Raw genomic sequence first — 20,450 nt, forward strand, 5'->3', positions numbered from 1 at the left:
ATACACTAGCATGAAATATTATAAAGAGAGGATACTACACTGTAGTTAATTAAATAGCACATCACTCCTCTCCTTGATAGGATGAATGAGATTATGTTTTCATTAACTTCAAAATATCAAAGCTCCCCCAAACGATTGTGTTAATGTACGTAAAGAGCTTAGTACAGTAATGATTATTTCAGCACCACACTGAATCTTGCTCTAAGGAAGCATAAACAATGTTTCTATTCCCTTATGGACATTATGGCAGCAACATCCCACTATATCCTTGATCTTAGCCAAAAGGCCGAGAAGTGATACCTCACTATACCCTTAAAGTTAAAACATACAACTACTCGAGCAATTTAATCTGGTAATTTGAGATTTTTTTTCCTAGCGAAATGAACTGCAGCCTAAATAGGTTGATAGGATGAAAATATATAAAAATCATATTAGAAGGGGAAATAACTTGCCTAGATAAATACCAGCTGAGTGTGTGGCAACGCTGTTATAAATAAAGGTTATTCCAAGGACATAAAGAGGTATAGCTGCTATTCCCTGCACACTCTGCCCAAGGATGAAGAAAGTCATATATTTTGATTGGAATGATAATGAAGCTTTCTTGCAAGCCTTGACCATCTTCATTTCTTGGCAAATATCTTTTGAAAAGATAATTATATTTTTGTTAAACGAGTCAAAAGTTAAACATACAACAAATATGCAGTATCTTCTATGAAATGTTTTACCTTTTATAAGCTATTTCCACCATTATGCTTTTATTTTAGTTAACACTCATTTATATTGAATGTAGTAGTTCTATAATCAATCATGTTCTCGGAAAAAAAGCAACGATAAAAGAAAATTTGTGGGAATACTGGAAAATATGCACATATTATATCCAAATATAAATGTGTATGCATGATTATATGTATATATTACTTATGTGTGCATAAGTATATATATACATATATGTATATATGTATATACACACACATACACATATATTCCTCTTAAATTTAGCATCTGGTACCCCTGAGTTTTGACCCCAGGGTAAAAGTATTTCTAATGTCCTAAATTATCTGACTTACTAAGATTACCTTCTGAGTTTAGTTCTAGATCCACTTCTTCAGCAATCTTCACATTAACTTTGTGTCACTAAATAGTTTCCCATTTTAGACCCACTAACTTCTAGAATACAGGTGCATAAAGACAAGGCATTATACAATAAAAATTTCTCTCTGTTAGAGTTACTCATTATATTGTAATGTACTAGATTTTAAATTCCCTTTAGGTGACAGTGTATTTCTTATGCTTTTTCAAATTCACATGGTTGTAAATCAATAGTAAATAAATGTTTGTTGGAATTACATTTGTCATTAGATTGGTAAATCCAGGTAATGCTAATTAGATCATTCTGACTGTGTCTATTTTGATTGGAATTTAACAAATGCTCTTAAAATATTAGTGGAAAACTGGTAATAGTATAGATTGCAAAATAGTACACAAATGGAAATTTTCAGGTGGTTCAGTATCCACAGAGAATGAATCTTGATCCCACGTCAAATGGGAGGAGGTCTCTAGAATTGTGATCCAAAATACTGATGATTCAATTTTACATAGACATATTAACTTGTGGTGATATCAGTATCAATCTGATATTTCCAACACCCTAGCTTCTTAGTTCCTTGAACTCCTCTCCGTTCATGTACTTGTATTCCACTTACCCTAGCTACTCATTTTAAACTTTCGGAAACAAAAACTACAAACCTTCCCTAATTGTAAGCATCCTACACTCAAACTCTCTCTATTTTTCCAGATCACTCCTTCCAGTAACCCAGCTGCTACAATCCTTAAAACTCACCAGGACCTATAATCAATCCATTGATCCTGCTCCTTTTCACTATCTCAATGTCCCCTTCATCTCCTTACTTCTCTCCTTATCATCTTAACACTTTTAAATCCTTTGTTCTCTTTCATATCATGCAATCCCTTAGTAAAACTTCAGCCCTGGTCAAATTAAACTCTTCTCCCTACTCTACACCTACGCTTTCAAAGTTGAATGAGGCTGGAGGGAAACACACAACGATGCAAATCTAACTTTGAATGAATGATTATTAAACTCAGGTAGGTCCTTCACCCTCCTGATAATCAAGTACGTCCCTAATCTACTACTCTTGTCTCCTTCTAGAAAAAAAACATTCAACTTGTTTCCCTTCTCCTAAGGATCATGGTCCTGAGATTCCTGCTGCCCAACATCTGAAAACAAATGTCTTCTACCAGTAGGATAAAACTAAGCTTTTAGTGCCCTTCTTGAAATTATAGTCCAAACAAGGGATTTTTTAAAGTGAAGAAGGGCACTTGGATCTTGGACTCTCAGCCTTCAGAGCGGTGAGAAATAAATTTCTGTTTTTTAAACCACCCAGTCTATGATATTTTTGTTATAGCAGCCCAAACTAACTAAGACACGAGGAAAATCAAAAATCTTTGTTGTGAATTATAGAAGGGAACTGAAAAAAAGATCAGGGGAATGGATCCATTTGAAAGTATAACTGAGGTTAAAAGTAACAAATTCACTGTGGGACTAAGCTGCCCTCTTGTGTGATTTTTCTCTAAAACACTCATCAGCAGCCCAGGTATAGATATAAAAGAAAGGTATATGGTTGGATCAAAAGTTTTCCAGACCAGGAACAAGAAAGGACAATGGGACAGAGAGCTTAGTATAATGATTAGAGTATACCTGAAATATTCTAACATGTCATATTAAGGAACATAAAAGAAGCTACAAATGAAAGAAAGTAACAACAAGGAGAATCTGATAAAGGGAGAAAGTAGACGTCAATACACTAAAGGTTCCAATGAAAGGAAAGAACTGATGTTTCTTTATATAACTGAACATATAACTGATATTATATGAGTGAGTTAGAAGAATTAGTGGATATAATCAGACAGTGAGATAACAGATATTTAGGAAGTTCTTAGTAACGTGACAGTGCACTGCAACCATGGATATGTTGGGTGTTCAATTATATGAAGAGATCTAGAAACTAAAGATCAGAGTGTGATACAACTGTTTGCATGAACTAGAGGAGAAAATTAGTTTTAACTTCTCAAGGATTTGGTTTACTATGATTTCTACATGTTAGTTGACGCATAGGGACTGAAGACCAATTTGTCATTAGTACAGAAAACTGAGATGGGGTAGAGGGGGCAGAGAAAGGGAGTGTAAGGTGATGATAAATGGACTGCTCCAAGGTTCAGGCCAGTCATACAGGAAGATGAGTATGGCAGGTAACTAGGGAAAATAGAGAATAGAATAGGAGAGATATTCAGAAAGGAATAAGAGAAGGATCCCCCCCCAAAAAAAGGATGAAAGAAGAAAATACAGAAATTAAAAATATATACATACATAAACTGAAGTGCGTACATAGAGTAGAAAATTAGTTATGTAAGAACTAAACTTTTCAACAAAATGAGTGAAATATCTGCATAGATGGGTGTATGAAATAAGCACTTCTACCTGCAAAGACCATTTATTTACTTTATTTCTGCTTCTCTAACAACAAGCAGAGGGTTACCCAGTAAATACACTGAATGGTTGTTGTTAGATAAATTACGTGTTCCTATAAAGAAAACACAAAGGAAGAAAGACTGTACTATTTCTACTCTCATTACTCCTGAGTACTCATCAAGCAGCATTTTTAATGTCTCAAGCAGTGCTTCCTAACTTTTCACCCTTTCTGACCAGAACAGGGTTAAGGGAAGAATAGGAGTAAAGTGTTATCCGTTCCCTTCTTCCCATAAGTCATCTTCTAATTCAATTAGCTGTCCATTATACAAATATAATAAATATATTACAAATATATTCTACAAATTAATAAATGTATTTATTCTACATATAGTCTACAAATATAATAAACAGATTATAAATATATGTGAATATTATATATTTCATAAATTATATGATATATATCATATACATATCAGTATATTATTTATAATATGAATTACATAGTATATATTGCTAAATATCTTAATATATTATATAAATTATATTTAATATGAACTATTTTTATTTATATTGTAAACACACAGCATAAACACACATCACAAACATACTTTTAAACATCATAAACATGTATATACACGCATACATACATATAGAGACATCCTCATGCCTTTTCCATCATTTCTTGCTAAAGCCCAGTTTAAAGTTTCCAAAACTGGTAAATGCATTCCAACACTTTTATAAGCCTATACATAACAAGAAAGTCCCTGACACAAAAGTGTCAGAAATAGTGCTATGAACTTCAAATAGCCTTTTTATCTACTGGGAGTAGCAAAAAATTGTGGAATAAATCAACAAAAAACAATGAAGAAAGCAAAGAAGCCTCCAATCTTTCCAGATTCAAAGTCCTGTGTCAAAGGGCAGCACCCATTTTGAAACGGCAGAAGTAGCTAGAAAAGTTCTGACTTTTTGTGTGTGTCTGTGTAAGTTTGGTTATCTTTGTCTTTGTACTTGTGTATATGTGTGTTGAGGTCAAAATAAAGGGATCAATTTAAGTATACTGTGGAAGACATAAATCAAAAGATTTATAATATATATGAAAATTGATAAAAGAAAACCAATTTCACAAAATAATTATCCCAAATATTATCCCAAATATCATCCAAAATATTCTTTCATCTTACTAGGCCCATCTCTTAGATGAAAGGGTATATGATCATGAGAAGATGGGAGAATGACATACATGTTACCAGGGAGCTACCATTAGTTAGCTTAATAAACTTGATCATATAAATAGATATAGATGAATGAATGTACAGACAGATAAATATCACAGTCTATTTTAAGTTCCTAGAGCCAATGGTTTAAATGAATAATGATTTGATGTATGATAGTATCTTTTAAAACCTTACCTTCAGTTTCTACTGTCATTTTATAATTTCCACCACTAAAGTATGGAAAAGCAAATAAAAGTGATCCAGATCCTACTAAAAAGGAGGAAACTGTAATCCATCCTGGTATGTTTCCTTTCCCGCCATAATATGCTATAAACACTACTACTAGGCAAGATGAAATATCATAGGTCAATGACAACACTAAATTCTCAGTGGTTTTCAGATGATTCTCCTTCTGAAAATTGTCAGTGCTCAGATCTACAAGACCAAACATAATACCTAAAATGTAAAAAGAAAAAAAGAAAGCAATAATATGCATTAAATTATCTGTATAAAGACAAAATAGATCATCATTATAATCACTGAAAAACAAAACAATTTGCAATGACTTAAGTTTATTTTACATTACTCTGAATGTTTAAGATCTATAAATACATAATAATTCCTTTTCTAAAACACTAATAGGTCTTAACCTCTATGAAATATTTGCTAATTGAATTTTTGTAACTATTTTTAAACTATATGAGTAATATACTGAAGAATATGCTCTTTTTAATCATCTCAGTACTGATCTTTAATTATTATGTTTCAATTATTAAAAAATGAATAAATAACAATCTAATGAATATTTGCTTATCTCTCATCCAGAATAGGAAATAAAACATTATCAAAATAGTTGAAACCCAACATGCACTCCCTAAACACATTCTTCTCTCTCACTCTATAACCCATATCCAATATTTGGAGTTTACCATTTCTGAGCCGTTTCAACACTATTCTTGACAATGTACATATACATCCTTTAACAATATAGAGTATAATTTGTCATGTTCTTGAACAGTAAGTAAATGGTATCATATATGTGTATTTCTATAACTCAGCATCCAACTGGGAAAAATAAACATACTGAATATTTGAAACAGAAAGAAATTGATATTGGTGTTGGTTACAAAAGTAATAAATTTGTCGGAGTGAAAAGAAAAATACTAATCAAAACTCATGATATAAATGCCACTAAAGTTGCTGGAGTAGTGACAGCTACTGCTGCTGCTACTGCTGTTGGAACTGCAATCACTACCTCTTTGTAGGAAGCCAGGACCCACACACCTATTAATGCTATGAAATTTAGCTACCTCAAAGTCACCTGCTGTTTCTGCTGCTCTTGCAGTTGCTTGAGCCAGTGCCCATGAACACTGTACTGCTGCATCATCCACTGTTGTTACTGATGGAGCTTTATTTATTCCTGACTATAAATCCAGGAGCCTTCACTTACCCAGTATTGCTGCTGCTGCCAAAATCATCACCAGAATAGAGAGAGAAAAAAGAGAGAGGCTTCCCCTTGTCCCTTTTTCAAATGTACTGCCACAGCCTCTTACTGGCAACACCTAAGTGGAAGCCAGCTGGCAAGGAAGTCTGGTAAATGTAGTTTACAGGCTGCCAGTCCCCTTGGAAATAGGAGTGAGTCCAGAAGGGCAACAATGGAGTGCATGGCCAACAAATAACTTGAAGAGTTCACCCTCTGGACTACTTAGGACACATTTTCACCCTTCTTCCCATATTTAAACTTCCATACCATATTAATAGCAACATAATCATGCTTCTGCCAAACATGTTCCCCAATTATCATTCTTACAAACAAAGATGTTCTCACTTTTTCCCCAAAAAGGGAGACACATAGTCCAATCAGTCACCATATCCATTTCAATGTAATTTTAACCCTTCTTCTAGTTGAATCACAAACCTGAATGGGTTTTCTTTAACATAAAAATTAAATTGTAAGGTATAAATGGTATAAGTAAATAAATAATTAAGCAAAGATGTAGGCCTAACTAAATCTGTGAGGGAACTGTATTGCAGAAGAAACCATAATCAGACCCAGAACCACAGCAGTTTAACAGACCAAAACCAGCAAGAAACAAGATATAGAAACTTTGCTGCACCTAAAAGCATTTTCTTCAACTCTCATTTTTTTTTTAACATCTTTATTAGAGTATAATTGCTTTACAATGGTGTGTTAGTTTCTGCTTTATAACAAAGTGAATCAGTTATACATATACATATGTTCCCATATCTCTTCCCTCTTACGTCTCCCTCCCTATCCCACCTCTCTAGGTGGTCACAAAGCACCGAGCTGATCTCCCTGTGCTATGCGGCTGCTTCCCGCTAGCTATCTATTTTACATTTGGTAGTGTATATATGTCCATGCCACTTTCTCACTTTGTCAACTCTCATTTTAAATGTGGCCAAGGAGGATACTGGCCAAGGCAAGGAATGTCCTGTCAGTAACTGTGTCCGTCTCTGGGGTTGGGGTATTAATTCCTCTTCCAATTCAGGAATATTCTGTAGAGTCAAATTTGTAAAGTTATCTTCCACAATACTCTTCTATAAAATAGTAAGGGAAAGAGGAAGAGAAAAAAATTAAAAATTGAAATACATACACACACAAATGTATATATGTTTGTGTGTGCCTACACTTAAAACAAGAGAAAAATGCATAGTTGCTACAGTTTTTATGTCTCTAAATGGTTATGAGACCACAGTTGATATTTATAACTTCCTCCTTCCAAAATTCACCCTCTCTTCTTCCTCTTGATCTCAGATAACATATATAGGTTACTATCATAAAGCATATGCCTCACTCTACAGGACAGTACCCAAACTTTTGATTGCTGTCTCCTAGCTGAAGCCTCATCTGAGTCTTCAATAGGACATTAAAATTATCTATAACGCCAAGAGTTTCTGGTTATTGAACTCTGTAGTAAGACCAGTGAATTCCATGAACATGAACTTCCTGATGTACTTCTTTTGCTGTAAAATGAGTTCCTTCGTTAAAAGCAATGTGATACTACATAAGATGATTATGATGGTGTATGAGGCATTCATTAAGTCCAATTATAGTTGTTCTGGCAGAACTGTGGTGATAAAAGAAGAACCCAGATCTAAAATAAATATCTATTTCAGTGATGAGAAATTATTGCCCACTCTATAATAGAAGCAGATAACATAATCAACCTGTCTCCAGATAGCTGGTTGGTTTCACTAGGGAATGGAGTTATTTCCTGGATTGTGTTGAATTTTCCTGGTGGCAATTCAGGCACTCCGAAATGCAATAGCCAGATCAGCTCTGGTGAAGATAAAGCCTTGCATTCAGCTCTCATATAAACTCTTATCTTTGATGCGATTGTCACTATAAATATGAGCCCATTGAACAAGACATACAATGGCAGAGGAAAGAGGCTGATTAATATTCACAGGATAGTTGTCTATCTACTTCATTATTGAAAGCTTCCTCTGCAATGGATTTCTTTTGGTGAACATTCACACAGGATAACTTTGCCCATTCAGAGACACATATCACTTACCCAACCCTTTCCTAGTCACCAAATGGTCAAACCGTTAGTCAAAGGCAGCCTGGTATCTAGGCAATACAGACAATCAGACGTACTCTCCAATGTTTTGCCCACTGGAAGGACTTCCTTTTTCCTCTGTTTTTCAGGGCTATAATGCTTCGTATAGCATTATACTACAGCAGACTTTCGTCTTCAAAAAACCACAGGTTCACCAAAGATTATGTTTTTTCTTAGTAGTGGGTGGTAGAAATGAAAAACTTTTCCTTCATTTGAGAAGAGGTAGCCCTGCACACTCCATACCAATTGGTCCCTAGAGACATCACTGAAGTGGCAGGCAAATTTTGGGTGTATAAGATATTATCTCCCAGGACAGATTTTATGTTAGTCATTCTGGGAAGGCTGGAATCTGATTCTAGCTATGAGTCTAGTAGCAATAAGGGATGGTAGGGTGGGTCATGAGGGTAATCAGCATTCCCTTAACTCAGGTGAAGTAAATTCAGTGTCTCCAAGCAAGGAATTGCTTCTTTTCGAGACACAGCAGGAATAGTTGCTCCTACTGGGAAAGGAGGTTCAGGATTTCAGAGTTTACAGTTGTTGGATTCACAGAATTCCACCCAAATGCCTTTGTCCCAATTCTCAGGGTTCCACTCTTCTCCAATCAATGTCCCAACTCTCACATAAGTGATCTCATAAATTTATGAATTCAACTTATGTTGTAATTCTGAAAGTGTGAATATGGGTTGGTACTGTTCCAAATATGCAGTATGTGCCTAAAAGTGATAAGATTCTCACAGAACCATCAGAAAAGCTGACGCATTTCTAATCATGCCCTAAACTTCTCATTTTCTTTCTGTGAATTTTTCAGTGCAGTGAGAAGCAATCAACCCCAAAATCTTTGTAGTCAAAAGTTCCACCTTAGGACTCAATTGCAGAAGCTATTTGTCTCCCAAAGTCTTGCCTCTAGTAAGAACTTTATCCCAGGCAACATTTTAAATAACTCTTTTAAGTCACTACATGCCACTGACTTCCAGTGTACCATTTTCCACAGGCACAAATATTGCTTTTTTCATTGCTTTCAAGCCCAATCAGGTCAGATAACCAATTCCAGATTCCCATCTTTAAGGGTTGTTTTGTTTGTATTTTTCCTGGTTCAATGCCTGGTATGGAGTACTACATAAAAAAATCATATAATTTTTGTAATTTATAAACCAACTAGTTTTATTACATTAGTGAAGCTAAAAATTTAGTCAAAAACTTTTTAAGTATCTTTATATTATGTATCATGATATTTACAAAATAAAGGAATATTATTCTCGTTATACACTCAGATACTTTAACCAATTTTTTAGCCATACTTACCTCTAATAAAATGTTAATTCATATTTTTCTGAAGAATATATTTTAATATGATCTTATCTCTAATTGTTCTTATAAAATTAATTGTAATTCAGAGTTGCTTTTTATAGTTTTGCAGTAAAGGGTTAACTCAGGCCTGGGTTGCTCAAAAAAAGGCCTGTCTTCAAGACTGGTCTTTGGTTGGCTCCTGGGAGATGACGCTGAGCCCTTGGAACATTCTGCCATATAAGAGTGCTTTTATACGCTGGAGGCCTTGAGCCACACAGCCCCATTTTGGTCAGACAGTTTATGTTAGCAACATGATTTATAGTGAATGCCTTTTTTGTTGGGTGTGAGGGATGGGGTAATAGAATCTGAGTAGCTGAGGTCAGTCACACAGATGCTGCATGTCTAGAGGACTGACACCCCCTCAAAAACAAAAACAAAAACAAAAACCCTGGACACCAAGGCTCACATGCACTTCCTTGGTTGGCAACTCTTTGCATATGTGTTATCACACATTGTTGCTGAGAGTATTAAGCATATCCTTAGTATTAATTCCACTGGAAAAGGACACATGGAAGCTTGGCCTGGTTTTTTCTGGACTTTGTCTCATGTGCCTTTTCCCTTTGTTGATTTCAATCTGTATCCTTTCACTATAATAAATCATAACCATGAGTATAACATCTTTCTCTGAGTCCTTCTAGTGAATCATTTAGCCTGAGTGAGGTCTTAGAGATCTCCAATATAATAGTTAATAAATTTGAAGTTGTTAAAGCCTCCAAATGACTCTTTACTGCAGATCATAATATTTTCATTGAAAAAACACTCTTTATAAGTGTGCAAGTATCCCATAAGCTCAAAGAAAACACTACTAAATAATGTCTTCAGTTATATTTTTGTACTGAAATATTTCAGACAAAATACTCAATTCAGAGAATCTTTCTTTGACAAATACTTTACAAGACAAAGCTCTTTAAATAGGTTGTCTCTATGATTATTTTGAATGTTTCACCAAATTTAAGTGCCCAGAGCCATAGGCCTCCTTAATTTCAATTCAGTATATGAAAATGAATCATTGTAATTCACTAAATTAATATAATAAAAAATAAAAGCCACATGAACATCAAAATGCAGAAAAAGCATTTGACAAAATCTAACCCCCTTTCATAATAAAAACACTCAATGAACTAGGAATAAAAGGCAACTTCTTCAAATCGATGAAGTACATATATGGAAAACCTAGAGCACACTTAAAAATTTAACTGTAGAGGTACCGTATGACTGAGCAATTTCACTCCTAGGTATAAATCCAGAGAAATGAAAATATGTGTCCACACAAATACTTACACACAGTTCCAGTTCCACATGCAAAGAGCTTAGAAGTTACCACTATGTCCTAATAAGTAACAAACTGAACAGACTGAAAAATTACACTCTTCTTGAATACATAAGAGAGGGAAAGACACAGGGCAAATTTGACAAGATTTTGAATTCAACTGTCATTATAACTCATCAATCCATACATTTAAATTTTGTGTTTGATTTCCAGAAATATCTGATCTGTGGTTAAAAGAAATGAGAGCTTATTTCAGGGCTTTGATGGGAGCCCTTGAATTCTCAGACTATAACTTGAGCTGAGAGTTAACAAACCTAAGTTTGTCATTTTCTCTTCATAAGTGCTTAAGGGCATTCAAAAGATTCCATCCAACACACCAGAGTCCTTATAGTCATCATTACTACCATAAGGTAAACTACAGCATCCACTCGGCTTTCAAGGTACATGCTTCATTTGGCATTTCATCCCAATCAAGCATAGGTGATAGCTTGATTAATTACGATACCACTACATGCCAAGAACTACTACCCGTCTTCCACTGGCAAAGAGCTCAGCACTTCACTCAAGATTAAAGGCATAACAAAACCAATCCTAACATTACAACTTTATGAGTATATCTTCTGGGACTACTCCTGATACCAATTCCATAACAGCCTGAATCCAATCAGAAGAGAGAAACCACACAGTAATTTGAACAAGAAAAGTTTAATATAAAGAATTATTAACTATAACAGGAGATTCATGTAACAAGGCATTAGCTAGTTAGATGTAAAGAGAATGCTAAAGAATATAGAAATAGCCCATATAAGGAACAACCACTCCCCCAGGGCTGAAAGGGAGCACTCAAGGGCTAAAATTCAGACCTTGTTGAAGAGAGCATAGCCATGGCTTATTGAATGACCAAGAAGTCACTGTGGTGCCATGCTAACAAAACTGGCAGGAAATCTATACTCTAAAACTTTGTGGTAGTTCTCCTTCTATGTGCTGGGGAAAGCTCTTCATGGGGAATGCCAAAGGAAGCTGCCAGCCACTGAGTGCTTCTGGCCACCATGCACTACAGCAGAGGGATACTGGAAAAGATGCAAGCACTGCAACAGCCTGATGATAGAGAAACCTGTATACACTGCAGGAGCTTGCCAAGCAAACACACTGGAACCAAGAAGTAAAATTTCCTGTGTAATGGCTCTCCAGTACCTTCTACTGATAAAATTTAACATTGTGACAGCTGGTAAAGAAAAATATTTAAAGGGCCCAGGTCCATTTTCACAGAGCAGGCAAAAAGGATGAGTTTGGAGCTGAGAAGCAATAAGCTGATACTAATATTGATATAGAGAGGCAATAAATCGAATTCTGAAAGAGTTTGTGTAGGCACCCAATCATACATAAACTCTTTCAGAAAAAAGAAGAGAAAGGAACGCATCCAAATTAATTTAATGAGGCCAGTATAACCTGATACTAAAGACAGACAAAAACATTCCAAGAAAACTACAGACCAATACTCTCATTAAAAAAAATTCTTAGCAAAATTTTGGCAAATTGAATCCAGCAATCTATAAAAAAAGATAATAAGCCAGCAATAAGGGTTTATCCTAGGAGTGCAAGGTTGGTTAAACATCCAAAAATCAAAAAACACAATATATAATGTTAATAGAATAAATAAGAAAAACCATATCATGGTCTCAATAGACACAAGAAAAAAAACACTTGATAAAATTCAACACCATTGATGATAAAAATTCCCAACCAACTAAGAATAAAAGGGAACATCTACAAACTGGTAAAGAGTATCCACAAAAACCCTGCAGTTAACATACTTAATTGTGAAAGGCTAAATGATTTCTACCTAAAATCAGGAAAAATAAATGAATATCTCTTTTCAGAACTTCTATTCAACATTGTACTGGAGGTCCTAGTCAGTGCAAGAAAGCAAGAAAAAGAAATAAAAAGCATACAGAATGGGAAGAAAGAAGTAAAACTGTCCTGATTCACAGCTGACATGATCATGTAGTTAAAAATCCTAAGGAATCTGCCAAAAGGCTCCTAAAACTAATAAATTAATACAGCAAACTTGCAGGAGAGAAGACCTAAATAAATAGATACACCATGGTCAGGCATCAGAACACTCAGTATTGTTAAGATGTCAATTTTCTGTAGAGGATGGACTTGAGGACACAGGGAGGGGGAAGGGTAAGCTGGGACAAAGTGAGAGAGTGGCATGGACATATATACATTCCCAAATGTAAAACAGAGAGTTAGTGGGAAGCAGCCACATAGCACAGGGAGATCAGCTCGGTGCTTTGTGACCACCTAGAGGGGTGGAATAGGGAGGGTGGGAGGCAGATGCAAGAGGGAGGAGATATGGGGATATATGTATACATATAGCTGATTCACTTTGTCATACAGCAGAAACTAACACAACATTGTAAAGCAATTATACTCCAATAAAGATGTTAAAAATATATATATATAGGCTTAAGCTGATTGCAAAATGAATCTTTCATTGGGGTCTGGAAAATCTACTCTCCTAGCAACTATCTTTCAAAAAAAGAAAATAATATATATATATAATTATAATTTGCTATTTGAGGTTTCCAGTAGAATGACTGTTTTGAGCAATAGTAATTTCTGTATTCTTTCTTATAATAACTCAAAAGAAAAAAAAAAAGATGTGAATTTTCTCCAAACCTATAGAATCAAAGAATACCCAACTAAAATCCCAGTAAGTTTTTTTAACAGAATTAAACAAATTGATTCTACAATTAATGTGGAGAGGAAAAGTACCTAGGATAGTCAAAACAACTTTTAAAAAGAACAAAGTCAGAAAAATACCTGATTTCAAAACATATAATAAAACCAGAGTAAACAATGCAATACAGCATTTGCATAAGTTAGACATATTAGTTCAATAAAACAGAATAGAGAGGCTAGAAAAAGACTCTAGAGATTAGAATTTCAACAACAGTGTCAAGGTAATGCAATGGGTCAAAAGACAGTCTGTTTAATAAATCATGCTGGAATAAAGTATCCATATGGAGGAAAGTGATTTTTGACCCTTTCCATACACACACAAAAAATTCATTCAAAATGTATCAGAGATCTAAACATAAGAGCTAAACCATAAAAATTCTAGAAGACAACAAAGCAGAAAATCTTCATGACGTTGAGTTAGGCAATACATTCTTAGATAGAAACCAAAAAGAATGAACCATAAAAAATTAAGAAACTGGACTTCAACAAAAGTGAACACCTTTTTCATCAAAAAGGCACCAGTAAGAAAATGAAAAGGCAAACCACAGGTTTGGGGGAGAGAGAGGGAGAGGGTGGCAGGCAGGCAGGTATGGTCTGAGTCTGGTCATAAGGAATGATCAAAAAAACCCATGTCAAAGTTCAACATAGAGAATGAAAGACCCATATATTTTAAGACTGGCATGGACATAAGAAACAGGGAAAGAATGAGGAACTGTTGCAGACTAAGGAGGAAGTCTAAAGTATGACAACTAAATGTAACATGTGTTCCTGGATAGAATTTTGGACCAAAAAGGAAAAGGAGACAATATTGAGACAGCTGGCAATATGTGAGTGGGGGTACGAATTCATAACATGATGGTGGTGTCACACTAATATTCCTGACTGGGAGGGGTGTAAGGTGGTTATGCAGGAGCATGTCCTCACTTTGGGAAGATGCACATTGGAGTATTTAGCAGTGATGGGGCACCATGTCTGAAAAAGTCTATAAGTATAGGAAAGAAAAGGTGAAGGAACAAATGTGGTAAAATGTAAACAACTGGAGAACCTGGGTGAAGGGGAGGCAGGAATTCTTTGTATTGCCTTTGCACTCTTTCTGTATGTTTGAAATTGTTTAAAATGCAACAATAAATAAATGAATTGATAAATGGAAAATGAAGAATTCATTTATGAATTCATTTAAATAAATTCATTTATGAATGAAAGACTCAGTATTTATACCCAAACTGTGCTAATGATCTGTATGAAGTCAGTTGGTAAGTAGTAGAGCTAAAAACCATTCGCTGCAACCACTCGTTAAAAACGTTCACTGGCTCCACATTACCCACCGAATAGGGAGATTATATTGAGATGATGCTTGTAAAGCACCTGACTTATTAACCCAGTACATTGATGGGAAGTAAACACCTTTTAGTATCCTTTCAGAATTCTCAGTCTGGTATTTAAAGACCTCCATAATGTGGCCACAATTTGTCTTTTTCTTCTTTTTTAATTTACTTATGTATTCAATACCTATTTATTGTCTTTTCTGCCTCAGCCACTATATTAGGTCCTGGGGAGACACGATGAATAAAATAAATATAATTACCGGTTTTGGTGGTTAGGTGAAATCATCATCCAGCCAAACTTGTCACTCACCATTCTGAAACAAGGCTTTCCTGCATCTGAGTGTTTATTTACCAGAACACTCTTTCATTCATTTCCTTATTCAATAAATATTCTACATCCCCAGCTATCACTGTACCTATTTGTCAAGGCATAGTTCAAATGCTTCTTTCTCAAAGAAACTTCTTTGATGATTTCTCAAGACAAATTGATGACTATTTATTTGTTCCTCTCATATGGTACTTATCACATATAGCCTTTTTATTGAAGTTATTTAGTCACAGCATTTTAGAGCAAAAAGAGATCATGTTTGGCAAACTCCAATATCATCAGTGTAAACAGGATGGTAAAGAATCTAGGTGTAATGGGAGTGGTGAGGGCTGTGGCCAAGTAGAAAATATACGTCTCCTCTAAAGGCATTCAAATTCACACTCTTCTTCAAACTGTGTGGGCAAAGATAAACACCTCTGAGTTTGGTTTCTCTGATATAGTTTGAGGTCCCACTCCACCTCTTCAATCCACACATAAGGAAACAAGATCCAGGAGACAAGTGGCTTGGCCAGTGTGTCTCAAAATTGTGGGTAGAAGCAGAAACAACCTGGTGATCACAGATACTGTTTTCGACTTTATTTTAATCTCCCAAGTGATTCAGCCCTGAATGACGGAGCTTCTCAGGGCTGGCGACCAAACAACGGTTCATTGACTCAACGCCACCCTCCCTCCATCAGGGTATCTGGAGGCCAGGCCCCCTTCGCACACGGAGGGGGGATTATGTCCATCAGGTGCCTGATGAGGTGAAGTAAACCAGGCGGTGGCCCGTTTAACCTGCTTTGATTGCAGACGTACCTTGAGAACGCTGGAGAGTACCGCCACACGAAGCGGGGCCGCCACACCACACGTGGTTCTCCCCACGCACCTCGTCCCTCTTCCGCCTCCCCAACGTAGGCAACCCTCTGGCGCCCCGCATTGGCCCGCACCAGAACCACCTCTCCTCCACCCAGCCCCACCTCAGGCTTACATTGAGAGGTGACCAGGATGCAGAAGAAAATCAGGAAGCAACGGATGTTGTTAAAACGCTGACAGCGGGGGAAAGCCATACAGCCCAAGCCGCAGGGCCCCTCCAAACTCTCGTTCTGTTTTTCCCGTACCTTCTGGATACTGGGGGCCGTGGACCCAGCCTGGTCTCTTTCCCTTTCTTTGAAACTTCCGAACTTGATCAGGCTAGCTGTAAAGATCCTGAAGCGCGGGTTTTTTCCCCTGGCTTTCCCGGCCTCGGTCTCCCAGGGCACGGTGTTCTCGGCAGGCTGGGCCAGCGCAGCCCGGGGCTCCACTTCCACTAGGGCTTCTTGCATGGCTCCGCCGCGGCCCGCTGAGGCAGGGGTCGTGGCTGACGCTGGGCGGCGCAGGCGAGGCGGGCCGTGGGCTGCGGTTCCCACAGGCGCGGTGCGGCCTGCTCTCCTTGCTTCAGCGGAAAAGCCTGCCGGGCACGGACGTCGGGGAACTGGTGGCCACCCAAACCTCCAGAGGGAACGTTTCTCCTTGGGCAGGAGGCAAACGTCCCGCGGGGAAGCTGACAGTTGCCCTGGGAGAGCTTACAGGGCTGTTTCCTTCTTTGCTTCCACGTGGGGAGGGGGAGGGGGTGGAGCGAAAGCTAGTACGACTAGATTCTGCTAACTGCTCACACAGACAGGGGCCGCCAGAGGAACTCTAATGGAAAGGATCCATTAGATATTTTGATCCACTAGCATCAAAGGATGCTACTACTTATTTAATACTTTCTCGTTAGGAAGCAAGGAAAGAGAAATGTTCAATGATGGGACAGTAGAACTGTCTCCCAGTTTACCCAGACTTATTTTATCGTGGTGTTTTTTGAACTGGATGATCTCGCTAGAAACAACCTGAAAATTGTTAAATGACCAGGAGAAATCAGAAGACATGAAAAAGAAACTTCCTTTCCATTAGAGTAGGGTTGTTTTTGTACCTGGGAAAGTAAATCACTTTCCCATTCCCCTATTTAGGGAGGAAAATAATAATCCTTTCTGTTCTTAACTAGGGATAGAGTTTCCAGGACAATAATTTCTATGTGTAAAACACTTCACTTAGAGGAGCAAATGGATGAAAACCAGCAAGATGAAAAAACAATGTACTTTCCCAGGCACAAAAATCTTTCTGAAAAGAAAGAATGTAAGAGAATATTACCAGGATATGAAACATGTGTTTTTATGTAAAAATGCAATTTCTTATTGGTTTTCTTTTCTTAGGCAGAAATACAAGTTATTCAGGACATATGTATGGGGAGGATGACTTTCCAGGAGAAATGAAACTATCTTTCCTCCCCTGGATTAGACGTTGTGTTACCAAAAACAATCCAGCTCTTCAACAAGTTTTTGTGCTGCTAAAATGGTACTGGGGCTGGTAGACTAGGGGAAAAAAATCACTGAGAAGAACTGCGGAGGAAGGTACCAGAGACACCACCATTGACCTGAGGCTGGGCTTTCTTCAGCAGAGCTATATGCCCATTGGTGAATGGAAATGTTATTTTGCCTATACTAAGAAACTTAATTTGTCAAATATATGTAACTACATACAGAGGAACAATGCCCTAGTTTTCCCATGTTCATCATACTCAACTAGGATTCTCCCTTCATATTGCTTCATGACATTAATAAGCATAAAGGAAACAGAAAGCCTAGGAGGTAGGAAAGAGGTTGGACTCTTATTCTTGTGCTTTGGTACCAGACTGGGCACTGCCTGAGAGCAGAATGAAAAAGACAGCTCTGATCAAAATAAATGGTACTAGTACTTTTACTTCTACTCAAAATACAGAGAGCCAAACTGAATGTTACCCCCACTCTAACAACAACAATAACCAAAGGAAAAAAGCAAAAAGAAAGCTAGATAATTTTTTAAATTATCACTTTTTTGAGCCCAAAGCAACCAGGTGAAATGATTCCAAGGATACAAACACCTTGGAAGAAGGATGAGACTCACAAACTGTTTCACCTTTGGCAGAGCACAGAAGGAAGAAATAGCAACCAAAAGAAGATAGGAAGAAAACACCTGAAATTTTAATGAATACGTAAAGGCTAAGTGAGGCTGGCACAACAGTTTAGAAACCTTAGGAACCTCAGACACAAGGGGAATCTACACCCACTTACCAGATCTTTGTTATTCAAAAGGATAAGTGTGCTCTCCTCAATGAAGAAAGCATTTAATGGTGATAGGTTGCCACTAAGGGAGAAGCAGGAATACTCGCTCATCCTTGTACCCTCCAGCTCTGTATTCCTGACGCTTTTGGAATGCAAAGCAAAAGCGGTTCTGCCTCTGAGATTCCTGCCCCCTAACCCCTGGTAAAGTTTAGATGTTACAGGGAGAGGGACAGAACAAAAGCCATTTGTCATTGAGGGAGGGGCAGGAAACCATCCTGTCCTGTGGTCCACCCAGAAGTTGGCTACCACCAGAGGGAAGGGTAGAAATAAAAACTATCTTCCAAAGAGGGAGGGACAAGAACATCATTCCTTCCCAAGGACTGCCACCAAAACAAGGCAAAGTCCAACCCTTGAAGCTCAGGCACTCAGGGCCTAAGATTGAGGCTGGACTGGGGAACTTAACCGCTGCTTCCATTATGAGTTTTGCGTGAGTAAAAAGCAATAGCATTCCACCAATATAAGTGGGTCATGAGAGGAAAGCGAGACCCAATCTTTGGTGCCTGAAAGCTGAGGACGGAGTAGTAACACTGACCAAAACCTTCAAGTACTCCAGATTTCACAGGATACATAAGGTAGCTGCAGTCCCCATTAGAAGAATTTTAACCCTGTGGTGCACTGAAGATAAATATAGGAAAAACAAAACCCAAATCAAACTCTACTTCTGTCAACACTGACAAACCTACACTAATAGACAAACAAAAGAAGAATCATCGTTTCTAGATATAAATACATCAGTCTCCAATATTCTTTTATATACAATGTCTGGAAATTAGTATTAAATGGTCTAACATATGTATAATTGAGGTACCAGAGAGAAACAAGGAGGTAGAAGAATTATTTGAAGATATAATGGTTACAAATTTTACAGAACTAATGAAAGATATAGAACCACATATGCAATAATCTCAGAAAACTCCAAGCAAGATAAATACAAAGAAAAACACACTTAAACATACCATAGTCAAGCTGGTAAAAATCAATCCTAATTAGGGATGTTTAAAGAAAGTCAGAAAAAATAGAAACATAACTTATGGAGCTATTAATTTTTAAAAAATTATAACATCAGAAACTATGCAGGCCAGAATACAATGAAACTATATCTCTAAAATGTAAAAGAAAAAAGATCCAACCAAGAATCCTTTGTTCAGCAAAATATCTTTCAAAAATGTGTATGTAATGTAATACAATATGTCATTAAAAGACAAGATCTACATGGTCATTTTAACAGATGCAGAAAGAGCATTTGAAAATATTCTTCACCCTTTCATGATAAAAAACACTCAAGAAACTAAGAATAGAAGGGAACTTCTTCAAACTGATAAATGGTATCTGTGGAAAACTTCCAAATCATATTTAAAATGGTGAAAGACGAATGCTTCCCTCCCTAAGGTCAGGAACAAAACAAGGATGCCTAATCCTGCCATTTCTATTTAACATTGTACTGACAATTTGCTATAAACTGAATGTTTGTGTCTCCCTAAATTCATATTGAGATTCTAACTCCCAATGTGATGGTATTTAAAGGTAGCGCCTTTGGGAGGTGATTAGGTCATGAATGCAGACCCTCATAAATGTAGTGTAGAGCCCTCATGAATAGGATTAGTGTCTTTATAAAAGAGAGCCCAGAGAATTCTCTCTGAGGAGTTAAGAGGGTAAATCTTTAAAGTTCTCATCACAAGAAAAAAAATTGTAACTATGTGAGGTGATAGATATTGACTTAACTTATCATGATAATCATTTTCCAATATATACATATAGCAAATCATTATGTTGTACACCTAAAACTAATACAATGTTATATGTCAATTATATCTCAGTAAAACTGGGAAATAAAAAGAAATAATATGAAGTCTGTACAAACTCTTCCAGAAAACAGAAGAGGGAACAACAGTATAGTAATTGCAAGAAAGAGAGAGAATAATAAAAACAAGATATTACTGTTTCTATATGTGTTCATAATATTTCTTAAGAAAATAAATCCAAGAGCTC

General features: G+C 36.7%; 1 protein-coding gene across 1 annotated transcript in view; it reads right to left on the bottom strand.

Moving 5' to 3' along the window:
- The window catches only part of SLCO6A1 (solute carrier organic anion transporter family member 6A1), a 106,014-nt gene extending 89,161 nt beyond the window's left edge, over positions 1–16,853 (bottom strand). Inside the window, exons 1-2 of the mRNA XM_061188024.1 lie at positions 16,271–16,853; positions 4,897–5,157 (exon numbers count right to left, since the gene is read on the bottom strand). Of these exons, the coding sequence (XP_061044007.1) occupies positions 4,897–5,157; positions 16,271–16,604 (595 nt within the window). The 5' untranslated portion in view covers positions 16,605–16,853. The remainder of the gene's footprint in view (positions 1–4,896; positions 5,158–16,270) is intronic.
- Between the last annotated feature and the right edge of the window lie 3,597 nt (positions 16,854–20,450).

Source organism: Eubalaena glacialis, chromosome 4, assembly GCF_028564815.1.
Source record: "Eubalaena glacialis isolate mEubGla1 chromosome 4, mEubGla1.1.hap2.+ XY, whole genome shotgun sequence".
NCBI lineage: Eukaryota > Metazoa > Chordata > Mammalia > Artiodactyla > Balaenidae > Eubalaena > Eubalaena glacialis.